The sequence below is a fragment of the Macadamia integrifolia genome, chromosome 5, assembly GCF_013358625.1.
Source record: "Macadamia integrifolia cultivar HAES 741 chromosome 5, SCU_Mint_v3, whole genome shotgun sequence".
In the NCBI taxonomy this organism is placed as follows: domain Eukaryota; kingdom Viridiplantae; phylum Streptophyta; class Magnoliopsida; order Proteales; family Proteaceae; genus Macadamia; species Macadamia integrifolia.
Genome location: NC_056561.1, coordinates 39,178,618 through 39,201,556, shown reverse-complemented (window position 1 = coordinate 39,201,556; position 22,939 = coordinate 39,178,618). Strand labels below are relative to the sequence as shown.

The 22,939-nt window shown below is 38.4% G+C and overlaps 2 protein-coding genes across 4 annotated transcripts in view; both read right to left on the bottom strand.

Moving 5' to 3' along the window:
- Positions 1–5,727: 5,727 nt before the first annotated feature.
- On the bottom strand, positions 5,728–9,091 carry LOC122079398 (inactive leucine-rich repeat receptor-like protein kinase CORYNE). The gene is made up of 2 exons (XM_042645827.1): positions 7,157–9,091; positions 5,728–6,316 (listed from the first exon to the last, which is right to left on the bottom strand). Exons 1-2 carry the CDS (start codon positions 8,032–8,034, stop codon positions 6,007–6,009), a joined length of 1,188 nt encoding a protein of 395 aa, XP_042501761.1. The 5' UTR covers positions 8,035–9,091; the 3' UTR covers positions 5,728–6,006.
- A 3,706-nt stretch (positions 9,092–12,797) lies between these two features.
- The window catches only part of LOC122079397 (ADP-ribosylation factor GTPase-activating protein AGD3-like), a 39,024-nt gene continuing 28,882 nt past the window's right edge, over positions 12,798–22,939 (bottom strand). For 2 of the 3 annotated variants that reach the window (XM_042645823.1, XM_042645824.1), the window contains 9 exons: positions 20,458–20,670; positions 20,172–20,303; positions 19,840–20,070; positions 19,040–19,126; positions 18,615–18,956; positions 17,428–17,573; positions 16,892–16,985; positions 15,674–16,167; positions 12,798–13,394 (listed from right to left, as the gene is read on the bottom strand). In XM_042645823.1, coding sequence (XP_042501757.1) covers positions 13,280–13,394; positions 15,674–16,167; positions 16,892–16,985; positions 17,428–17,573; positions 18,615–18,956; positions 19,040–19,126; positions 19,840–20,070; positions 20,172–20,303; positions 20,458–20,670 — 1,854 coding nt within the window. In that variant the 3' untranslated portion in view covers positions 12,798–13,279. Of the gene's footprint in view, positions 13,395–15,673; positions 16,168–16,891; positions 16,986–17,427; positions 17,574–18,614; positions 18,957–19,039; positions 19,127–19,839; positions 20,071–20,171; positions 20,304–20,457; positions 20,708–22,939 lie in introns of all 3 variants that reach the window. The other variant, XM_042645825.1, reaches the window with a different exon arrangement.

Here is a 22,939-nt window from a genome sequence, read left to right as displayed (position 1 = left end):
AATTAAAATAAAAGTAATAAATTAATGGTTCTATGGCTAAGAGGGGCAAAGCCAACACATACACTAGCCATGAACCTTAGGGGAAAGGGATAGCAATAATATAACGACTGAAATTAAAATCCTAAATTAAGAAAGAAAGGGTAGTCAGAAGAGGGAATGAGAGGGGGGAGAGAAGACTACTGAAGGAGCCTACTTACTTGAACTTCAAGCCTTAAACTGAAAATTTGATCGATCTGAGATACTACCAGTACTAAAAACTAGATCTGGAATAAACCAAATCTGAAATTTTTAGTACTGGAGAAAACAAATCCGAAGAAAAATAAATTGAACTTGAAAGACATGCTTCATAGCTTGTTTTTGTCACCTAGAACTAAGCCTAGAACTAGAACTTGAAAATTACAACTTTAATTGCTTAAACAATAAAAATAAAAAACTGAATCAAAAACAAAAGTGCTTGCATTAATTGAATAAAAAGAACTTACAAAAGTATTTAAAACATAAACCTAGAATTATAGCTAGAGAAAAAGATAGAGTAACTAAAAAAAACCATAGAAGAAGAATGAATTGTCTCCTCCCCTTGTGTTAATTCTATTATATAGAGAATGGGGGAAGGAAGCTAAAAATTTTAGCTTATAAAAAAAAGATTTTTTTTTATCTTGTTGATGAGGTGGAGGAGAGAGAAGAAAGAGAATTGTAGAAAGTAGAGAATCTCCAACGATTTTGCTTCCTTTTTTCTTTTTATTTTTTTTTTCTCTCTTCTTCAAACGTGGGCAGCATCTTGGACGATTTAAAATTTTTTTTTTCTTTCCTATTTTTTTTCCATTTTTTTTTTCTTTACTATTTTTTCTATTTTTCTCTTTATTTCCTTATTTCTCTCTCCTCTTGCCTAAGAAACCCTTTGGCCGACCTCCTGAGTGATGAGTAGGAAAAAGAAAATCTTATAAAATAAAAACCTCAATAGGAAAGAAAAAATATTCTAAAATAAAAACCTCAATAGGAAAGAGAAAATATTATAAAATAAAAACCTCAACAAAATGGTTGTTAAGATGTTCAAACTTGAAACCTTCTAATAAGCAAGGGATTTTGCACACCACAACTCACCAACTACTCTAGGTAGTTGTTGTTACCAAAAACGAATCTTCAATCACTTAAGGATGTGGTCCATCGATCTTTGTTGGCATTTAGAATATTTCTTATACCCTTGGAACAACTGTAGATGGGTTGGTTCTGTATCTCAGTTCAGTTCTGATCCATTATTCTTTTTCTGACCCGAAAAGAATAATCACTTGTACGGTTGAATGTGTATTTGCAATTGAACACGTCCATCTTGCTCAGAATTTCGTCCTCTTCGCAACCATGAAAAAAAAATAGGACCTCTTTACGTGTAAAATTGGAGATATAGCGCCCGATAATCCTTAAAGCCATAAAAATAAAAAACCTACAAAAAGAGAGTAAAACCCAAGATAGCTCCATTCTAAATATGTAAAATGCATGTTTTACTACCCTAGATTTCACACATAAATGTGCTCATCAACACCCAACTCGATCCAGGATTCATGAATTGCCTAACCCGCTGCATCAATCTGACATCACTCATCATCATTGGTTGGACTTGGTCCGGTTAGATGGAATTGGTTCAACCTCAACCATCTAATCTTCACCGTCCAACAAAAACCACCAAGCATCGACCACGTTAGGTTTGGGAAAAAGGTGGGATTCGGCTCCATGATTGTGCAATAGAGGCGGCGACCCAGATTCAATGCCTTGGAGTGCTTTGGCACGAAACTTAATATATAAACACGCATCTCAAAGCGCTCCAAGGAGTCAGATCTGAGCCGCCCACTCTATTGCTCAGTAGAGGAGCCTCATCCAAAAAAAGGTGGGGAAAGGGGGAGAGGATCCTTGGCCATAAGAAAAAAATGAAGAAAGCCAAGGAAAAACCGGGGGGATTGGAGGGGAAAAAGGAGAAGAAGAAAGAGGAGGGAGAGGACCCTTGGCCATAAGAAAACAAGGGACTCTTTGCATCAACAAATGAATTTGGGACATCCATCACTTGTGCTATTATACAGAACAAATATATGCCGTAGCTACATGAAGCCATATTCTGATGTAAATAACTTTGCTAAAGTGCATCCTAGAGCATGAATTTTGTTCCTTCTAAGGAGATATTGGAAGCCGCTTGAGCAAGTGACTATTTTTTTTTTTCAGTAGGAAGCAAGGGGCTAACATAGATTTAAGCCACCCGTTAGTTGATGCAAAGGAGATTGCTCCTGAGCTGAACATTCATTTTCCTGGTTCTTATGCCCTACCCCTCGCCTACCTGGCTCCTAGCTGATCTGATTGACTAACTTATTTTTACAAGGCAGAAATGAAATTATATGCCTTTTACTTATAAGTTGATGTTATATATTTTATATTCATTTAAAAAAAATTCCTAATGAATCACATTTTGTAAAACCAAACGAGTGGATCTTAACTTGAACTTTGAAGTTTCAACAAATCAAACCCAAGATCATTAAAATTTATAGCTTAATTATATTTTACCATGTACCAAGGTTAAGCATTGCCAGTTAGCCTTCCTGAAACTTTATTATAGACAATCTTGTATAGTTTATATTATTCTGTTAGTAAATTAGTTTTATAATTTATAGTAATATTTTACAGTGACACTATCTCGCTAGATGAACCCATCTCATGACGTTTTTACCCCAAAAGCATTAAACCAAGTGATAAAATTAACCAGCCAGTTTTAATAAGATTTGGACCTAATAAGGATAATGGTTTATTAGGTGGTGGGTCCGGATATAATTGTAAGCTGCCATAACTCAAAAAGTCTTCCTTCCCTACATACAAACTTATGATTTCAACTGTGATGTCTAAGAGATGTATTAAATTGTTAGATGGTACATGATTGGGTGTTGATGAGACAGAAATGAAGATTACTCTGTTATCAACCAAACAAGTCTCTCTTTTTCTTTTTCCACAGCTTATTACTCTCACGTTTTCCATGCATCAATGGATAACTTAAATTCAGTGTATTTGTGTTAGTTGGTTTTAATTTTTCTTTTTCCATCATTCTTTTACTTTGACAAGTTCTGCTAGGTAGTTGAGGAGATCCCGACCATTCAAAAAAATAAAGCCTTTTCATTCTTGACCCCCTCCTCCAGCCATGATTTTAAGAATTGGTATTAGATTCATCAAGACTGATATCAATATTGGGCTGGCCTATACTGAATGAGACTGGGTCCGATCCCCAACAGTGATATTTTCAAGCCTTGGGGTCTACATCATTAAAAAAATAATAATAAAAGAAAAAATGATTATAGTAATTGTGCATAATATCTACATTATAATATAAAAATTTTCCTGAATGGTTTCTTGCATCCCACACAATGTTGAGGTCAGTCAACAACTTATGGGCCTAAGGCCCACTGGTTGTGAGAGTACTTTAAATACAAGAAAACAGTAGAGTAATGCCATGCATATGTCATACCACCAAGTGTGCATCTTGGCCGTCCATGGTGTTCCACTTCTGCTTCCTTTGACCCTATTCCATCTTTCAGCTGCACCAACAACCAAATCCAGATCAGATAAGCCATCGGATGAGTTATAAGCTATCTTTGGAATCGCTTGGAATCGGCCTAAATCGGTCCAAACACTAATAATTGATTGGACCATTTTATCCTCTCTCTTTCTCTCTCTCCATGTGTACGCCAAAAAGATTCATCACAGATAGTTATTCTGAGGCCAGATCAGGCTTATATACGAGCATGTTCCCATACATCATTGGTCCGAACATTTAGTATTCATTAAATACAGAGAGAGACAATGAATTCTAAATGTTCAAATCAGAAGTGTACAAAAACAATCTCATACATGAACCTGATTTGGATTTGATTATTCCTTCATCCAAACCAATTGTTGGATGAAAGGTTGTCCTTTGGATAACGTTTAAACTTTTTTTAGTGATGATAATATGTGTACAACCCCACAATATTTCAACGCCAACAAAATGTCATGTGGTAGGTATTTTATCTCTTAAATAGGCCATAATGGAAACATTCTCTAATAGATACGTTAATAAAATTGCTTCCGCCACCCCATTAGAATTAAGGAAGAGTTTTTGTTTCTTCTTATACCATTAATGGTATCATTATCACTAGATTAGCTAGTTTCCAACTTCCAATCCCACTATATTGGTGCTTGCCACATGATAAGGTTTTGTTCAGCTTTGACTGTTTAGAGTGATGGTTACTTTCTTACAGGTCAATTTAAATGCCAACAATTGCCACTTGGACGATTATATGGGGACTAAAATTTGTGGACTGGGAAGATCCTTAGGTCTCCTACCCAATTGTCGTTTGTGAAAAAAAAAATATTATTTTAAAATCCAGAGTTATGGGTGAATGCACAGTAATTATCAGAATATAATAGTTTCACACAGTTGAAACCGTATTTTAACTGTGTTTGATATGCATTCTCACTTCTCAGAGTAGATTATGGGGTCTACTAAATATGAAAAATGGATCTAGAATGTATTCGGAAACAAGAAAATACAAAAGAATTAAATTTAAGAATGCATTCTGAACTCAAATTCTATTCTAAAATTTATACCAAACATTACTTTCATCTATCATACGGGAAGGGAGATTGTTGTTTAAGTTCCCCGTCCTTTAGACGAAACATCTTCTATGCGAACAAAGAAGAGCCAGTCTTGCACATGGTTCAGGCTCCTCTCTCGAATGTATCCTTTGTAATGGGAGATAATTTGCCTGATTACCTGCTTCACCTGTCTTACCAGTCTTATCAGACCTTGATGGGAAGGGTAACGATTAGGGGTGTCAATTCTAGGTCCGCATCAGTAGGCCTGAACAAGCCTGACACGTTTCTGGCTTGATTATTAAACGTGTTGAGCCTAAATTTGACCCGTTTATAAATAAGTAGTATACGGTATAAGAGGTAACCTACATGTTTAACCCTACCATTTATATGTTTATTTTTATTTTTTTTAGAATATAATAGGATATATATTGATATTTTTATCAATTATTGACTATAATTAAGTGTAATATCTTTTCCAAATGGTTGAGAATTTAAGAAAATAAATTAAAATATCTTAAATCTAAAAAAAGTAAAAATTATTTAAGACCCATTTAATGCTTTATTGATATATTACCTCATTTAAGGTCAGATTATAATCCGATTAAGAGAAAGCCAAGAACCCGATCAAACCTGACACAACACCGATTGAGACCGACTCATTCCTTAAATAGGTAGATCATGGTCCGAGGACATAGGCTCAACCAATTGACATCCCTAATAACAGCCCTTACTTGTTTAACTAAGTGGGGAGCAGGGTTTCAGAACCGGGATCGGCTTTGGCCAAACTGGCTCGCCCGAGCTATATACAGAAAAATCCTGAAGAACGATGAAACACCAAATCCTGGCCTGATCCAGACTGGTCCAGGCCGATTCTGATCTGGACCGCTTTGGAAACCGATTCCGTATTTTTAAAACCTGGTGGGGAGGGTACTGGTGGCTAGGTTTTACCGGCCTAGTTAAGCAGGTAAGGTGCAGGTGAGACATTTATACCCTTCTCGTTTGCCCCTTCACCCATCTAACTAGGGGACATTCAAGTAATTGTAAAGGCCCATTTAGATGTGGGCTGTACCCACCTTAGCCTACCTTGACAATCTGCCCATGGTAATGGGAATTTACATGAAGCCATGCAAAGCAATTTGCAAGTATTACTGTAAAGGGAATGATTCAGAAAACTGCAAAATGAGAAAGCACACTAAAACAGAAATTCTTCTCGAAACACCTAAATTCCCTTCAACTTTGGCATGTGATGCACATAATGCCCTGCAGACCAAAATCTAAGAACCATATAGCAAAATATATATTTTTTTTCTTCTTGAAATAGCACAGATGCTGTTGTGCCAAGACTTGAGAGATTTCATGGAGCCAATAATTTACGTAAATTTTCATTTTCATATACATTATTCTTCAAAAGCTGTGCAGCTGGGTGAGCATGGGAACAAGCTCATCACTTGAAGGCCGGTCAGCTGGCAAATCTGATAGGCACACAACAGCAATCCTTACAGCCATCAGCATCTCATCCTCCTCTCCTTCTTCCCCAAGGATGCTCTTATCCAGTGCTTCTAGTGCCTCACCTGCTTGCTGTAAATGTCGAAGCCACCGAACCAAACTTCCCCCACCTGCTCCTTCCCCAAAGAATGGATCTAAAGGGTCTCTCCCAGTTAACAAAACCCCCAGTATTATCCCAAAACTGAAGATGTCACTCTTATCTGTATACCTGTTGCAATAGCATCCACACCTAATTAGCCATGATAGTAATCAAAATTTCAGGAAAGCCGTAGGATGTGTTTGGTATGCATTTTTGGAATAGATTTTGGGTCTAGAATGCGTACTACACATTCTAAAACACAACCGTCGTAAAACCACTATGTTTGCAGGGCAATGCCGAAGAATAAAAATTGCATACACTGAATATTGGAGTAAGTCAATGTTCCCTACAATGAACAGTATAGAAAAAACGGAAACAAGAACATGTTTACGTATGTAATCACAATTAACAAATACTTGAGCTGTACAAGCCAATGAGCATTTGTGAATAACTGCTCTCATTGCGTCCGCATGGCAATCTTGCTTCTGTAGCTAGCAAGATTATCAATGAATAAGTGCTCTCATTGCGTCTACATCTATGGACTTAAGTATGTCTGGTTCTATTAAACTGAAAAAAGAAGGGGAAAAAAAGAGAGAGAAAATAATATAAAAATCTAAACCTCTGTGGATATGTCTGGTTCTATTAAACTGAAAAAAGAAGGGGAAAAAAAAAGAGAGAAAATAATATAAAAATCTAAACTTCTGTGGAGCTGTAATTGTTCTTGCCATCAAACAACAATTAGAATTTCTTTTACAACACAGTAAACCCACCTGCCCTAAGAAGAAATTCAGTAAGTCATGCTCTAGTTTCCCATTACAAAATAAAATATAAAAAAGATCAAGATTATCGCCAACAAAACCTATTATATTTATCACGGTGAAAATGTATAATTGAGAATTTAAACAGATTCATCATTAAAGCTAAAATCTCAATTTTGCACCAATGAGGAAAAAAAAAAGACACAGATACCTGCAGTTCTGGAAACACTCCGGAGCAGTGTAGCTTGATGCCCTGGTACCTAAATTGGGTGTAAGCTTGGCCAAGCCAATGTCTGAAAGCAATGGCTCATACTCTGGATCCAACATTATATTTGTGGGCTTCAGGTTGTGGTGTAGAACTCTTGGGCTGCAGCTAAAATGGAGATGCTGGAGCCCCTTGATCACCCCTACTGCAATCCTGTGTCGAACTTCCCAGCTGAGCCGAAGCTGGTTCTCCCTTACTCTGTTCATGGCATCTTCAAGGCTACCAGTGGGGATGTAATCATACACCAAAGACAAGCAAATTGGTTCACGAAAATAAGCCCTTAAACTCATCAAATTACGATGTTTCAATCCTGCCAACATTTCCAGTTCTTGTTGAATTCGTCTCTTGACTGACTTGCTCTCTATCTCTGGACAACCCTTCTCAAAGGGTTCAAGCCTCTTCACAGCAAAGGCGACTCCTCCATCAAGAACAACTCTGTAATACTTCCCATTATGGCTGGATCCAATCAACTGGTGGTTGTCGGTAGAGAGAGCTAGTTGCAGAGTCTTAGGATCAATCTTAGGAGTGAAGATCACGGGGCCTTTGAGAACTGGGGTTCTGCTCATGTAACGGAGAACCAGACTCACAAGGCAAGCAAAAAGAACCGCAGAGAGTAACCCAGTTAAAATTCCAAACAAAATGCTAAGGCATATCCTCCTAAGACTATTCCTAAATTCGGGAACCCTAGAAGGAGACGGGGACGCCGTAGGGATTTGCTCAGTCATCTCTTCTCGGCCTTGAGCGATACGAAGAAAGAACATAAACAGGGCAAGCAATGCTAGGCTTTTATGGTTTAAACCGCTCTTATATCCTCTCTTATCCATAGAAGAAAAATCACAGAACCCCTGGAACCAGGCAAGGGGGAAATAAAGGCGAAAATGGGAAAACTTCAAGAGTTTCTTTAACTTTTTAAGCTGCAGATGAACCTCAAGACTTCAGAGACCAAATCTATAGACTATAAAAGCAGAAGAAGCTCTCCGTACGTTGGAAATCAATTTGGTTCTCTCAAAGACTCAAAACTACAAAAACCAAACAGAAACGCCCCAATGTCCTCACACTAAAAGCTAAGCTGCAAAGTTGGACCACTTTCTATCAAAGAAATACAGGATGAAGGGATAGCTACAGTACCCAAAGAAAGCTTATTACTAAATGGAAACTTAGAAAGATTCAGATCAGAGATCGTCGAGAATCAGGTAAAATACGTTTCCAAAACCAAAGCTTACACCACATCAATCTCCCCTGTCGGCAACAAAACTTGCCTGATCATCCAAGAAAACTTCTAAGTTCAAATAGTTCAAAGATTCAATGGAAACCATAAGAGCAAGTGTCCTCAAAAAGCTCATCACGCCTAGAAATCAGTCGTCCGGTTCATAGCTCACAAAACCATCAAAATATCTTACCAGAACAGCTTTTTATCACATACCCTTTCATCATTCCAACCCAGAAAAGGAACTAATGCAGTTCATTCTCCAGTTGGTAAATGGGGTCTAAAGTTTAGAGCAAATACAGAAAAGCAATACAAAAAAGTAGAAAAAGAAAGAAGGAAATCGTTAAATGAAGCGTCTGATGTCTGAGAACCCATTTGCGTAATAAGAACAACTATTTATCCTCAAGATGAAAAATGAAAGAATAAACAGGAAAGAGAGAGACATTCTACTGGAGCAGTGGACTGGAATAGAGAAAGGCCATGAGAGCCCGAGAGAGAGAAGGAGAGTTTCTGCGTTCCACACAAAAGTTGAAGAACTCTGCCATGCAGCGCAAAGTCTGCTTCTCTGAGAGACTGGGACTGCTCCTTCCTTCCCCCTCTCTCTCTTCTCTCTCTCTGTCTTCCAGCCTTTTTCTCCTTCCCAGGACTGGAAGGCGGGGCCGAATGGGCACGGGATACGAAAGCCGGCTCAGTCACCATCACGAGACCGAAAGCTAAACATCGGAACTGTATGAGTTGGAAGGGATAGGTAGGAGATCCTGGCCGTTGGATCGCTCAGTGAGGATATTAGCTCGCTTGATAAGTCCCATGGATAAAGGGAATCTGGGGAATTTGTTCGGTTGTTCCATCACAGCGACAGACCCCAGGCAGACAGCTTTCATTTTCTCTCCCTCTTCACTTTTGTTTTTTAAATTAGAGAAGCACAGGCTGTCACCCATTCATTCCTTTCCTTCATTCCCCTTGAGTCTTCGGCAGTCGAGCCTGGGTGACAACGGTAGGGTTATTAGGGTAACGCTGTCAATTTGGATCCGTAACCGGGAACCGACCCGACCCATTTAACATGTCTTGCTTATTTAGGATTAGTTAATATTTTTTTGGGTGAAAGGACTAGTTAATACTTAAGTTATATTGTGATTACAAACAAGAACTATCAATTACTTTTGTTATTCAGATTTAATGGTTTCAAAGTATTTTGGTGATTTGAGATGTTAACATGGATATGAAAAACGTTTATTCAAATAATTTTAGATTTGAATTTTAGTGTTGGTGATTTGAAAGTGTAAAATATTGGACTTTGTTGAGTATTTGTATGCTTAAGAATTGATGTTTAATTATTTTATGCTTATAGTTTTGGGAATGTTTAGTAAATGAGATGGTTTTGGGATTTGTCCCATTGGGAATAGAATTGATAAGTAATCGTCTCAATTACTTAGAATCATCCAGTTTGACACCCTTGAGCTAGAGCTGTTAAAAGAGGCCAAACTTGAACCGATTTGGTGAAGCCTAAGATTGGCTCAAACTCACTGAACATATTAGGCTCAAGCATAGACTGATTATTACTTGGGCAATCTTGTTGCAAGGTAATGGCCCGACCACGTTTGGTTGAGATCGATTGTTTATAGTCCAATTAACCAGCCATTTGATTACCAATTAGTCAGTTAGTTTGTTTTAAATCTTGATTACTTTGAACTTGATTATGAATAAAAAATCGATCAAATAAAAAAGCATCCATGTTCTAGTCTACGAGGCCCAATGTTGTTTGATAACACTTCTATTCCTGGAGAGTATTCTTTTACAGAAGTGTTCTTTTTCGATTCCATGCTGTGAAGACACTTTGGCGGAATAGAAACAGCGTTTGGTAAAACTATCTCAGAAATATCCTTAGAACAGGAAAAGAACAGAAACAGTGTTTGACAAACACTTCTATTCCTTAAAGGACAATAATGAAAATTCACTTTTGAACAATGAAATCAATAATTACAATAATGTCATATTTCTGTTCCTTCTTTATATTGGCTAGGCCCCCACAGAAGAGAGACGTTCCAAGGACAAGAAGAAGGTTTGAAAGCACAGAACCCAAAAGGGAGCACTTCACCACCTCTATCTTATTCTGATGAAGAGCTAGTAATGCTATTATCAGCTCTGTCGCATTTCCACATGTTGCATTCAGTACCCCTCCCACTGCAAAAACCCAGATCAATTTTCAGATTATATATACATATGAGAGAGAGAGAGAGAGAGAGAGAGAGAGAGAGCCTATTGCAGGGAAGCGGCGGATTTGGGGATTTTTGATTGGGAGTTGCAGTAAAGGGGTTAATGGGGTTTTGGAGGTTTTTGTTCTTTTAAGTTAGTAGAAGAATAGAAAAGTAACATTTTTGTATTCTTGCAACGTACTCTTTAACCATTATTTTTCATTGGTTCATTCCAAGGGAATACAAAAATGAACCGAACTTACCAAACATATTTCTGTTTATTTGCATTCTCGCATAATAGAAGAACACCAGAAACATTCTCCCTATCAAACGCCCCTAAAGGTGCTTTATAGAAAAACACTTCTTCCGTCAGCTTTCCCCACTTGTGGGGCTGCCTCATCATTCATGGTCTATGCTCTCTTTTGCAGCCGTCGAGATGCCAGCGTGTAGAGTCGTTCAACTATGCGAGAACCAAGACACAGTGTGTAGACACTGAATCAGTAGGAATGCTCAGGTCACTCCATTAGCAGTGGCGATTTTACAAATTTTGATTAGGGAGAGGATTCCCTAAGCCCCTTTTGTTTAGAGGGATCTTGATGGGTAGGATTGTTGTAAGAATTATCCCACCCCTGTAACATGTTAAGAAGTTTGGTTTAATGGGGTGGGGTTTTGAGGTTTGTTTAATGGGGTGGGATTTTGAGGTAATAATAAAAAACATAAGCACTTTTCCTGTCGGCCCACGTGGCTCGTGATTTCTCCCACCCAATCCCCTAAATCGGTGGGACTTTGGTGAAAATCCCAGGGATTTGCGTTTTGTAAAGCCAGCAACAATAATGCGTGCCTTCTGTCCGTAGTTACATCTTTGGTGTCCGGAAACTGATCAACCATGAAATATGATCGCCACCGTCAGGCAACAGTCGTGACCTTGGGCTGCAGGCCGATTGTGGCCTTGGCACTAGGGATTGAAGAAGAAGAAGAAGAAGAGTAATCGGCCCTCATCGCTCTTCCGGTTGCAAGGTTAGGGGAAAAAAAAAACAAAATAAAACAGGCGTGATTCGAAAAAGAAGATGAACAATCTTGGCTCCATTGATCTTCTGCAATGAATCTCACTCTCTTTACCCACTCCGAGGTAAATCCCGGGCGCATCTCATCTTCTTTGGAAACCAAATCCCTCCAATATCTTACCCTCTCTGAAAACCAATTTCTGCACCTCGCCCTCTCTGAAAAAACCAACACATATCAGCTTGCAGACCCATCTCACCTCATTCTGTTCATTCCAACCTTAAACAGCAGTTATTGCAATCATTATACACTTGCTACTTCTGTTTTCCCCAACCAACCATTATCTTGACACTACATCAAAGCTTTGTCGAACAGTGACCGGAGATGGAGAAGATAATGCTCCTCTGTCTCTTTCTCTCACTTCCAGAGTATTCCCCCCTGAGTAATCAAACACACATAGGATTCGGGAAAGTTAAGAAATCCCCTTCTCAGTTTTCACTTTTTCACCCCGATTGGCCACCCCACTAACACATGGGTCCCACTTTAACAATTCTCCCACCCCAAACTCCCCTCTAAACAAACGGGGCTTTTAAGCTACACTATTACAGTGATCAATGGAAATACAAGTGAAAGCATCAAGGGGGCAGAACGGTCATTTCGACTTCCATTCTGTGATCTCTGTCCTTCCTGGCTACTTTTCACCGGTGATTTTTTACTCATGCTTCATTCTTAAAATTTCCGGCTAGGGTTAGCCTTCACAGACGGGATACAAGAAAGGTTTTTGTGGTTCATGGTTTTTGGTTCATAGATTAAGGTTGCACAATTCATGGTTCTTGGGTCAATGGAGTTTCTCTGACGAGGGTTTATCCTCTTGGTAATTTCATAGTTTGATGATATTCACATTTTTTAAGTTTTCATAGTTTATGGTTAAGGTTTCATAACTTGGTTTTGTTTTAGTAGTCCTTTCCAACAGCTGCATTATTCAGGTCATGGAGGGGAATTTTTCAGAGACAAGGTAATGACTAATAGAATAGGTTGCATAGGTTCCTATGTCTGCTACCGTCAACCTTTGTTTACAATAAATAGAGCATCAGTCCATTAACATTCAATTTCCTTTGTTAAATGGTTCTTGAGGATGTCAAAGCAATCTAATGTAGAAGGAAAAGATTGGTATAGTCATATGGTATTTCCCACATCAGCATTTTATTTTGTACTTCCTTGTTTTGATTCTAACAACAAAACATCATTAGGAACACTTCTCTCAGCAGAGCTTCCCATACAACAAAGGATCTATGACTAAACATACAATTTTACAACACACTGCCCCAAATTGCAAAATCCCAGCAAAAGGAATCAACCCAAATAAAAAAAGACAATGCACCTCGCATTGCAGGTCCTGAGACACGGGGCCTGAGATAGCTCTCAAACTAGGGAAACACAAGCATTTTAACTTACATTGAACGGGTTCTATCTTACACAGGACTGCAGGGGCAGGGATTCCATCCCCACTCACTCTTCTTAAATCCCAAAAACCACAGGTGAGAGCTTCCTCCAGTGGGGAATCAACCACCAAGTTTCTGATAAATAATCACACACAAACTGTAGCTTCATTCTATACACTAAACTGCTTCAAAGTGGCTGACCTTTGAAGCATCCTCTTTGACAGTCTCATCTGTTTGTTTCTCTTAACAAAGCAAGTACCTCATCATCATTGAAAGCGGATTCTGCTGCAAGCTGAAGAGGGGTTTTACCTTCCTTATCTACAACCCACGGATCTGCACCCCTGCAACCAGAGTGGGAATAATTGAGCAACCCTTTCAGGGTAATAAAATGATATTCTATCCTGGTAATCACACATTCAATAGTCAATAGCTGATCACCAAGACTATTTTTTTATGAATTATCATTTCTCCAGATGAGTAGATAAGTGCCAATTGACATCTGATACTCATGTTTGGAAACACATCAGTTCCCCTGCCCCCTTTTTTCTCCCTCCAATTTCTGATGGGTAAGAAATTTTATATCCTTGTATGGCATCAACTGTCTTCATATCTGAGATCTCAGAAGGTGCAAAACCTAGATTTGCTATAACCCTCCTGATTGAAACATAATCTCAAAAATGTACATGTAATTTTGGGACTATGGTTCCACCACAAAAGAAAATCACCCTTCGATTTCATAATGAGATGAAACTAGTAAAGTAGTACACAAAAGAAATGCAAGTTCACAAACATTAATTCCTTTCTAGCAAACTGATGCTTGCTAACATCATCACATCAATAAGACAGAAAGTACTGAAGTGAGGGACTATTTCCCCCCATCTTCAGACAGGCAGAGAGTAAATTTTATCAAAAAGATAAGAATACACAGTTAGTACATCCATTGTGCATGCTCTCAAAAACATAGCTAGGAAGTTAAGAAATAAAATATATAGCAAATTATTTTATTTCGTTTGTGACTATTATAAACTTGTTTAAAGGCATAAACAATGTCTAGTTTCTCAAGGAAGCATTATCCAATGTACATTACTTCTCTAGTTGGCGAGGATTAAAGAACCCAGTTGAAAATACATTGTCCTTCGAAAGAGACTCAATTGCATTTTTCATTTTCTTTGTTTCTTCTTTCACCAAGTATTTAAAAGAGGCATGTGGGAAAGACAATCCATACTATCACCTGAAAACACTTCCACCTGCATGTCCACCCCATACTATCAAGGGCTGACCTCATGGTCAACCCATGCTGCTCGTTATATGATCAAAAAAGAAAACATTTCCACCTACATGTCAGCTAGGGCTTATCATATTCATTCTCAAGTCCAGTTCCTAGTGATCCAAGTATTTGACCATAAATCTCTTTTATGAAATTACCAAAATGCCCCACTGCAAAGTATATTTTTTAGAAAACAGTACATATTTCAGGGAAAATGTGTACCTATATAAGACCATTTTGAGATTAGCAAATTGTTATAGGGTGCAACATAGCACGGTTGGAGAAAGCTACTAAAGCTTCCTCTTTATTTGTTCACAAAATACTTCAACCTCAGCCCATGGTGCCCCAGTACCAATTCCCAATCCCCTTCAGATCACTTGTTTCTTTTCACCCTTGCATAATCTCTTCTTCTCTGGGATTTCTATTTGTAGTATAGGAGTCACCATACCTGTCCTACATCAGTCAATTTCTCCCCATTAACTCTTTCATAATGCGTGCGCGCGCGCGTGTGTGTGGATGATTTTGCTATTAATCTCCTCTAGTGTTGGCAGTATCACCAAGTTCATGTACCATACCATCAATTTTTCCCACTCACTGTGTTCTCCTTGACTAGATGACAAAACTAAGGGCCAGGCAATGGTCATGAGAACCAAGGCTCTACTTGACAGCTTGCCATCGGTGTATGACAAGCTCATCCACTGCATATCGAGGGTAATAGCAGTGACTCTCAATATTCACATAAGAAATTAAGACGCCCTCTTTACTGTTACTAAAAGATCTTATTCATGGCAATACAAACATGGAACCTTTTAATAGTTTTCAATTACTTCACCATTTTCCGATAAATGGATTCCTTTATGGTTTGGAGTGTTCCATGTGTATTTAAAAAATCCTCTGATGTGATGTGAGAGGCACATCAGGAGTTGCCGGAGTCTTTCATGGTAAGGCTCCAGAAAAAAAGAATCATCTTGGTGAAAAAATAATGATCCTATTACATCCTTGTCTATTGATTTTTTTGTGCAATCACTTGTTTAAAATATTGTCATATTTGTTGATAATTATTCACAAGCTGCATGCATTTACTTGCTCAAGTTAACTGCATAAGATGATGTTCCCTTAAGAACGAGTTTTTCCCATTCTAAAAAGGTGGAGAAATATGCATGAAGGGGTTAGCACTGGATCAGCATGGAATTGTGCAGCAAAGATCTTGTGCTCCTTAATAGAGCTTGGACTATCATGTCTACTAAGAATAAAACTCAAAGCCAAGAAGTAACCATTCGCAATAAAAAAAAGGAAATAGGAAGAAAGGACTGTAATTGTGACCATAGTTGAGGGCAAGGATCAATACAGTACCTTGTAAGGAGAAGTTTCGCAAATACAGGTCTGCCTCTGAGAATACAATGATGGAGTGGTGTCTGGCCTCCAGAATCAGGAGCATTGATGTTTGCACCATATTGCAGGAGAAGTTCTAGCATTCCTATATCTGCAGTCTGACACGCAAGGTGAAGCAAGGAGCACCCATCAAAACATTCCTCTAAGTTCCAGTCCTCGCCACTATTTACTGACTTTGAGGATTTTGCAGAGGTGTCCTCTAAACAATGCCCTCCTAAGAAACTAGAGTTGCGACCAAGGCTTGGCTGTTCCTGCAGCAGCATTACTTTAGCTAGAGTTAAGGATGTACTAAAAAATGCCTGCCCATGCACAGCATTCACATCTGCTTCAGAGCAGACAATATGCCGGTAGACTGCTTTCTTATCATTGGTGCGGACACTATCCCACATTTGTTGGGCAACTGAAAGAAGATTTTGTTCATTCTTGGGTTTGCGAACAAAAAGCTTCTCTGCATACTGCAAGCACAAAAAAGAAACTTCACTTCTGAGTCCCTGAATGGCCATGCAAGCACTATTACAAGACAAACCCCCCTAAAAAAAGGAACAACAAAATGGAAATACTGAGGTTTTAAGGGCCAAAACTGAGAACATTAACTACATATTGCCACAATTTTTACATTTATGACTGGGTGGTCAGACAGCTGTTGTACTGCTCAGACTGTTGACTGGCCCGGATAAATGATCCAATCCACTTTCCATACAATTGTCATTGCATCATCATAGGACCAGGCAGTCAGATTGTTTAAACATTTGACTGCAGGGCCACATGGTATGTACCCCAGTCTGCTGTCAGAAACATTGTATATTGCACAATGAAAAACAGTCTTTAACACAAATTGTCCAACTCCAAGATGTTCACAGGCGAAAAAGAAATATTACCAATCAGAGTTCCATATGAAGGGGTAGTAGATGAGTAACGCACAAGAGTGCACTTTATACAGAAAACCAAGCCAACATTACATTCCTCGTTCAAAATAAAATATTTAATGGCCTAAAATTACTGAATTCTCAGGTAAACATCCATAGCATTGACACATCAAGGAAAAAATGCATGAACACAGTTTTCAAAAAAAAAAAAGGAAAAAGAAAAGAAGAAAAGTAAAATTACAAGATTCCTGACTAAAACTAGTATCTTAAATGGAGATGACAAAAAGGGCAGAAATCATTTCAGAGGACATACCTTCGCCTGAATGAACTTTTCTTTTCTTGAAATAGGATCAGCATGACTAGGTTTGCTCAAAAATCGTAGTTGGTCTCGTTCAGACAAAGAGAAACTGCACCATTTACCATCATTCAATTAAATGTTCCATTTAGAGAGAATATGAGTTGTCATCAGCATGGTTCAAGTATGTAGAATTGGGCATGGAATTGATCGGAATTAACTTAAACCCTAGAAATTTGAATCAGGCAGAAGCAAAGATTTCCCAAAGTCTTTAAGTTTTTGGAATTTTTGATTCAATAAAATTGGGGATCTTGTATTACAAGAGGCAAGTTGGATTGATTTTATGCTCTTTTACCGACTAAAAGAAGGAAACAAGCACCATGAATGAAGATAAAATGTAAAACCAGGGCGATCCAAAAAGAGGGTTCAAAGAATTGGTATTGAACACCGCTGATTCTGATTTGAATCGAGCGATTCACCCAATCTGATTCAATTACTTGAACAATGGTCATCAGAATGAATTTTCACAAAATATGAAGTTACACATTATTTACCATGTATGGCCTTCAGCAGCATGAAAAGCAGTATTTGACTGCAGCCTTTCCTCCCACACCGAATTTGCATATGAATTACCGAGTGACTGAAACAGAGTTATAACAGAAGGCTCCCAGACTTTCACATCAAGCGTAAGTGACCTGACCTGCAATAAGGGTCAACTATCAGAAGTGCACGATATTTCTTCGTGGTCGTAACAATCACTTTAAGCAGTGGAAACAACAAAAGATATGCTCCAAGTCCTTGAGCTGTTGAACAGAATCCAACCACACCGGAATGGATGGTACAAAGTCCTCCAGCTTTTCATACTTTTGGAGAACTTCCAGCTATCAAGGAGATGAAAAGCTATGTGAAGTAAAAGAAGAAAAGGTCGCTGACTGCTTCTAAGAACCTAACAGAACTTTTCAATGACCATTCGAAAGAAGGGATAAAGCATGCTGACGGACCTAGTAAGGGCCTCATTGTTCCCAAATAATAATTGAAAATTCATTCATTAGAACCTATACCAGGGGACCCAATTAAATTGTATTGATGGAGTAATGCTATACCATTCACAGAGCTACTTCCCGCAGATAATGGTCAAGTGCTCCAAAGAAAAATTTCTCAAGGGACTATAGTTTCCAAGTTGGCAGGCCTTTAAAGCCCCTTGTAATTGTGAATCCGTTGGGAAGCATTTGTTTTTTATTGAAAGGTAATTGATAGGCAAAAGCAGAGATCTAGAACCATTTTCAATGTGAGTTATGTAATATCTTCAATACTGGTGCCCTCTTGAGCTGGAAGAGCCACTTTTCCTAATTGGGCTTCAAATTGATAGGCAAAAGCAGACATTTTGTTCGACTTAAGTTAAACGACTTGTTGCCTAAGCGCTTAGCCATCCTACGACTTGGTTCGCTTTGGCGCCGTGACAACTATACCTGTGACACAAAGGGTTTGACTAGTTTTGAAGCCTCAGGCAACTCAAATCCAACCTTAGTACGGATAGCAACAAGCAACAAAACTCACCAAGCAATGCATAAAACCTAGCAGACTATCATGTGCCGAACTAGATATGCAAAAGAAACACAGCACTACTTAGTCCATGTGTAATGATTACACAGAGAATTTGTGCGAGAATACAAGTTTATCTTTGTGTTGGATCTAAAGGCCTAAAATAAAAAACGAAATTATCAAAACTAGGATAAATTACCTTCGAGATGTGCACCCCAAGGTTACGATGCACACCAGAACATTCAATACAGACGAGAATACCGAGGTTCAAGGATGCCCAATCTGGTTCCGGAGCACCGCAATCAGCACATTTGCTGTTCCCAGACACTCTTCTCAGAACATCAATTGGCTTCTCATATTTTACACTGTGCCGTTGCTGCATAGAACTTCTAGATGTTCGTTCATGAGGTCCACTGATAAGGTTCCTCTCAGATGTGTATTCTTCTGTTGCTGGGTGATCCAAATCAGAGGCGCTTTCGAAAGAACTACAATCACTAGCGGCTCGCTGATGATCATTACCCATAGGACTAGTAGGGAGATGCTGAAATAAAATTGGCCAATAAGAAAATGAAGAGACAAAAGTCCACAAATTTGGAGTAAGAAAAATGATAAGAAAGAAATTACCTGCTCAGGGGACTGGGAACTCAGCAGTGAAGCAATAACTCCTGTTATCTTTTCAATCCAGTCCATCTGATCTAGTGCACTCTCTGCCTATATCATTAAGAAAATATCAAATATAATAGGGTCTTCGCTTGAAATGGGGTCCTGCAATTTTCAACATGACATGCTAACCCAAGTACCCAACACAAACATGCTACGAGGTCATAGCATATTAGTTGAGGGACATGGGAGAAATTTGCACAACATGAAACCACACAATTAGACATATTGTGTTAGGGTCAAGAGTGTGTTTCACACCCCACCTGCTTCGACACAATGCATTTTTATCTGGGAGAGATTAAGAAGCTTGTTATACATACTGGTAGCTTGATTTATGTGTTTTTATGCATTAGGCTTGGATTCAAATCTTCTTGGCATCATTTTGAAAAGAAAATTGGCTCTAATTTAGCAAATACATTTCATGACATGAATCTAATACAACCTTGGCATGAAATACATTAGCAGGTTGACATGAAAACGAGCCATTAAATAATGGGTAGTGTTGGGGTTGGGAATTGGGACAATTTAGAAAAATTAAGAAATGAGTTGGGTTAGGGACTTAGGGTTGAATCAGTTCCAACAGGATTCAGATTTGACTTGACCCAATTCCACCCATACTTAAAATAGTAACACCCCAAATTCACAATCCAGTGATTACTTTGCCACATTATGTTTTGGTGGTTTCCGATAGGTACTAGGTATCATATATAATCAATTTTAGAAAAATTCAACTTAATCCATCATGCTGGCCTCCATTACTGTACCTGCAAAGTGTAGTTTTTTGATGGAGAAATGATCCTAAAGCAAAACCTCAAATCAGACTGATCTGCATCAACCTTTATGGTAGACGTCAGAAGGTTCACAGTGTGATGAGCAACAGACTTCTCATCATGAACTCCACCATGGTAATGAGAAGAAAGCCAGCGGCTTAGCAGCCCCGAACCAATTTCAGATGAATTATGAGTCCTCTGACTCGGAAGTTGAACACCAGTTCCCTAATACAATATACTCAGTAAAACATAAAAACAGATGCAGAACGGGAAATGGAAAACACAGACACTATACATCTCAAGTTATTTCCAAGCTAATGGCTTACAGATGGTCTGGTCCATTGCTTGCGATAGTAGTACAGCATCCCTCGGCTGTCAAGAACAAAAAATCTTCTTTTCCAGTCCCCTCTCAGGCTAGAGGACCGTTTTGAAAGATAACCTTGACGAATTGTTTGAACCTGAAATATCCTATATTTTCTTAGATGTAGGGTAAAGCCAGAGTAATGCAAAAGAAGCAGCAGCAATAACCTGACAAGGAAACCAAACATTTCTAAACAGTATTGAACTTGTAAAGACAGAATCTTAATTGTTCACAAGTTTATCTTGAGATACCTTTCCTTTCGTGGCAGATTGCATCACTGCCTCTATCATTTTATAGGAACTTCTACCAATGGCTTGTATACCATCATTTGAAGAAACATGTGAACCATTTGAAGACCATCGACTTTCACGGTCAATTTGCCTTTTATACTCCTGCATTCTTTCAGTGAGAGCTGCCTGCTCATAGTTGGACCTTTCTCTTGACTGTTGTGCATAAGTCAAGACCTTCAAAACAAAGATACTGGGAAGTTCAACAAATTCCCTAGTTTCACAACTCACAATCAGGAAATGAAAAGATGCAAACACAAAATTATTGTAGTCTGTAGTGCAGGAATTGACAGGGGTAGGGAACATATTGTCCAACATGTCCTACAAATTCTTCAGTGTTTTGACCCAAGTGTTCAACAACCATCTGGGTTTTTGGGAAACTGTTAATTTCCACAATAGTATATTCTAACATCTACTATTCAGAAAAGTTGGGGATTATAAAAATAAAAAAAAATAAACAGATAAGGTTTTTTCATGTGTGCGTAAACATATTAAGATAGTAAAATAAATAAATTACGGGAAAAGTTCCTCTACGCAGCCTTCCTGGGCCCACCTTCTTTGTGCCATGTTGAAGGGTGATATGGCGACTCCAACTGTTGGATATATGGGGAAAGGCTTGAATTAGCCACGTGTCAAGTCTTAGGCACAAAATCTTATACCGCCCCATGGGCTGGCATACCCTGCCATTTATGTCTATGCGCCCTCCCCATAAGCCTTAATATTTTGTGCTTAAAACTTTTTAATGCCTTTTTTTTTTTTCAAGTGGAAAATTCCATTTGAGAATGATCAGCAGTAGCAGCAAGCAGTCTTCCACTTCAAGAAAAACAATATGCAGGTGTTACTGTAATCCCAATCGCAGGAATGCTCCAAAAATCCAATCGTATGATCAGAGTAGGATCTCCAGAGTAGCAATCATTAATATTCAGAAAATAAAATAAAAAAATATAGGCAGAGAGAAAAGCTTGAACAGAAACCCTTGTTTTTATTTTCCATTAACAAGAGGTCTCATCATAAACAGAGCTCAGCAATGGAAGAGAGGAGAGTTTTTTTTTTTTCTTCTTCTTCTTCATCTCTCTGATACCATGCGACAATCAAATACAACAAACCAGAATCCACGAAAAATAAGTAGAAAGGAGAAGAAGAATAGGTCCAAGAGAGAGAGAGAGATAGACTGGGAAGAAAAAGGGACAAATCCTAGAGCCACGACAGAATTAAGAAGCATCTCTATCGTGGCCTAGGCCCACCAATTATATTGCTATTATTAAGAGTCATACTAAAATACAATAAACAACCAAAGTCAAGTAAATAAAATGACTTAACATAAACTATGACTCAACATCAAACTCCTCTGAGTCTTAACAAAGACGATGACAGAGACCAACACACACCCTGATGATACTGATTAACAATAAACTTCAAAGAATTCTTACTCCAATGGAGCTGTTGGGACTTGGGAAGGAGTGCAATAAACACATTTTTCTCTGCAACTAACAACATTCAAAGGGCTGTGTAGTTTTGAATAATCCATTTCTCACTGAGCTACAACTTTAAATGATATTATTGAATGCAGCTCAGCTACAACAGAACTGATGGTCCATTCTCTGTGGATAGTCAACATTTTGTACAACATATATGTCCTTCCCATAAATCCAAATACATAAGTGGGGACAAATAATCCTCATTTCTACATTTTTTTACACTATCTACTTTTAATGAAAGCTTTCCTGTTCCCTTCCACATAAAATGTGCAAATTGCATGTGCAGAGTAGCACACTGACAGAGTAGAGAGAGAAACTTGAAAAGAAAGTGATGACACAAAATATTAAATCACAAGAAATAAGAACATCAGGCTCCAGAGTTTCTTTTCATTAAAGAGTTTGACTAATAGCACAAAAATTCAACCTAACAATACATCTCACCCACTGAAGGTCGTGGCATCATGCCAATCCAATGAAGCATGTTAGAAAAAAAAAAGGAGATAAAAACAAAGTATCAGTTTCCAAGGACAATACAGATCAAGCAGGATGGCTATAAATAAATCTCTCCCATTTGATTGTACATATTAAAATTGAATAACTAAATGGCAGAAACCTAAGGTTCCTTAGAATTCCATAACCATTTGGTCATCTGCAATATATTTCTCTCCTACACCATCCACAGTCCCCAGCCTCCTTCTAAACCATGTACCAATAAATGAAACAGTACTTGTCCACCTCCTGGTTCCATAGTACTTACTGCTGTACTTTCTACCATATCAATAACTTCCATGGAGCTCCAGTGACTGGTAGGTAGAAAACTTGAAGAAGACTATTGGAAGTGGACGTGGAAAAACTTATAAATCTATTGGAAGTGGACGTGGACAAACTTACTCCATACTCTATAAATCTGAGCTCCGCCCTGTTCTTGCACTCCCAGCCACCCACCCCACACCCCCCCACCCCACCAC

What these genes read in the sequence shown, in the direction of transcription:
- LOC122079398 (XM_042645827.1), bottom strand. Translation starts at nt 8,034, where the DNA reads ATGGATAAGAGAGGATATAAGAGCGGTTTAAACCATAAAAGCCTAGCA. An exon ending in GAGTGTTTCCAGAACTGCAG is followed by an intron (nt 6,317 to 7,156) that starts GTATCTGTGTCT and finishes CTATTGCAACAG; the next exon opens with GTATACAGATAAGAGTGACA.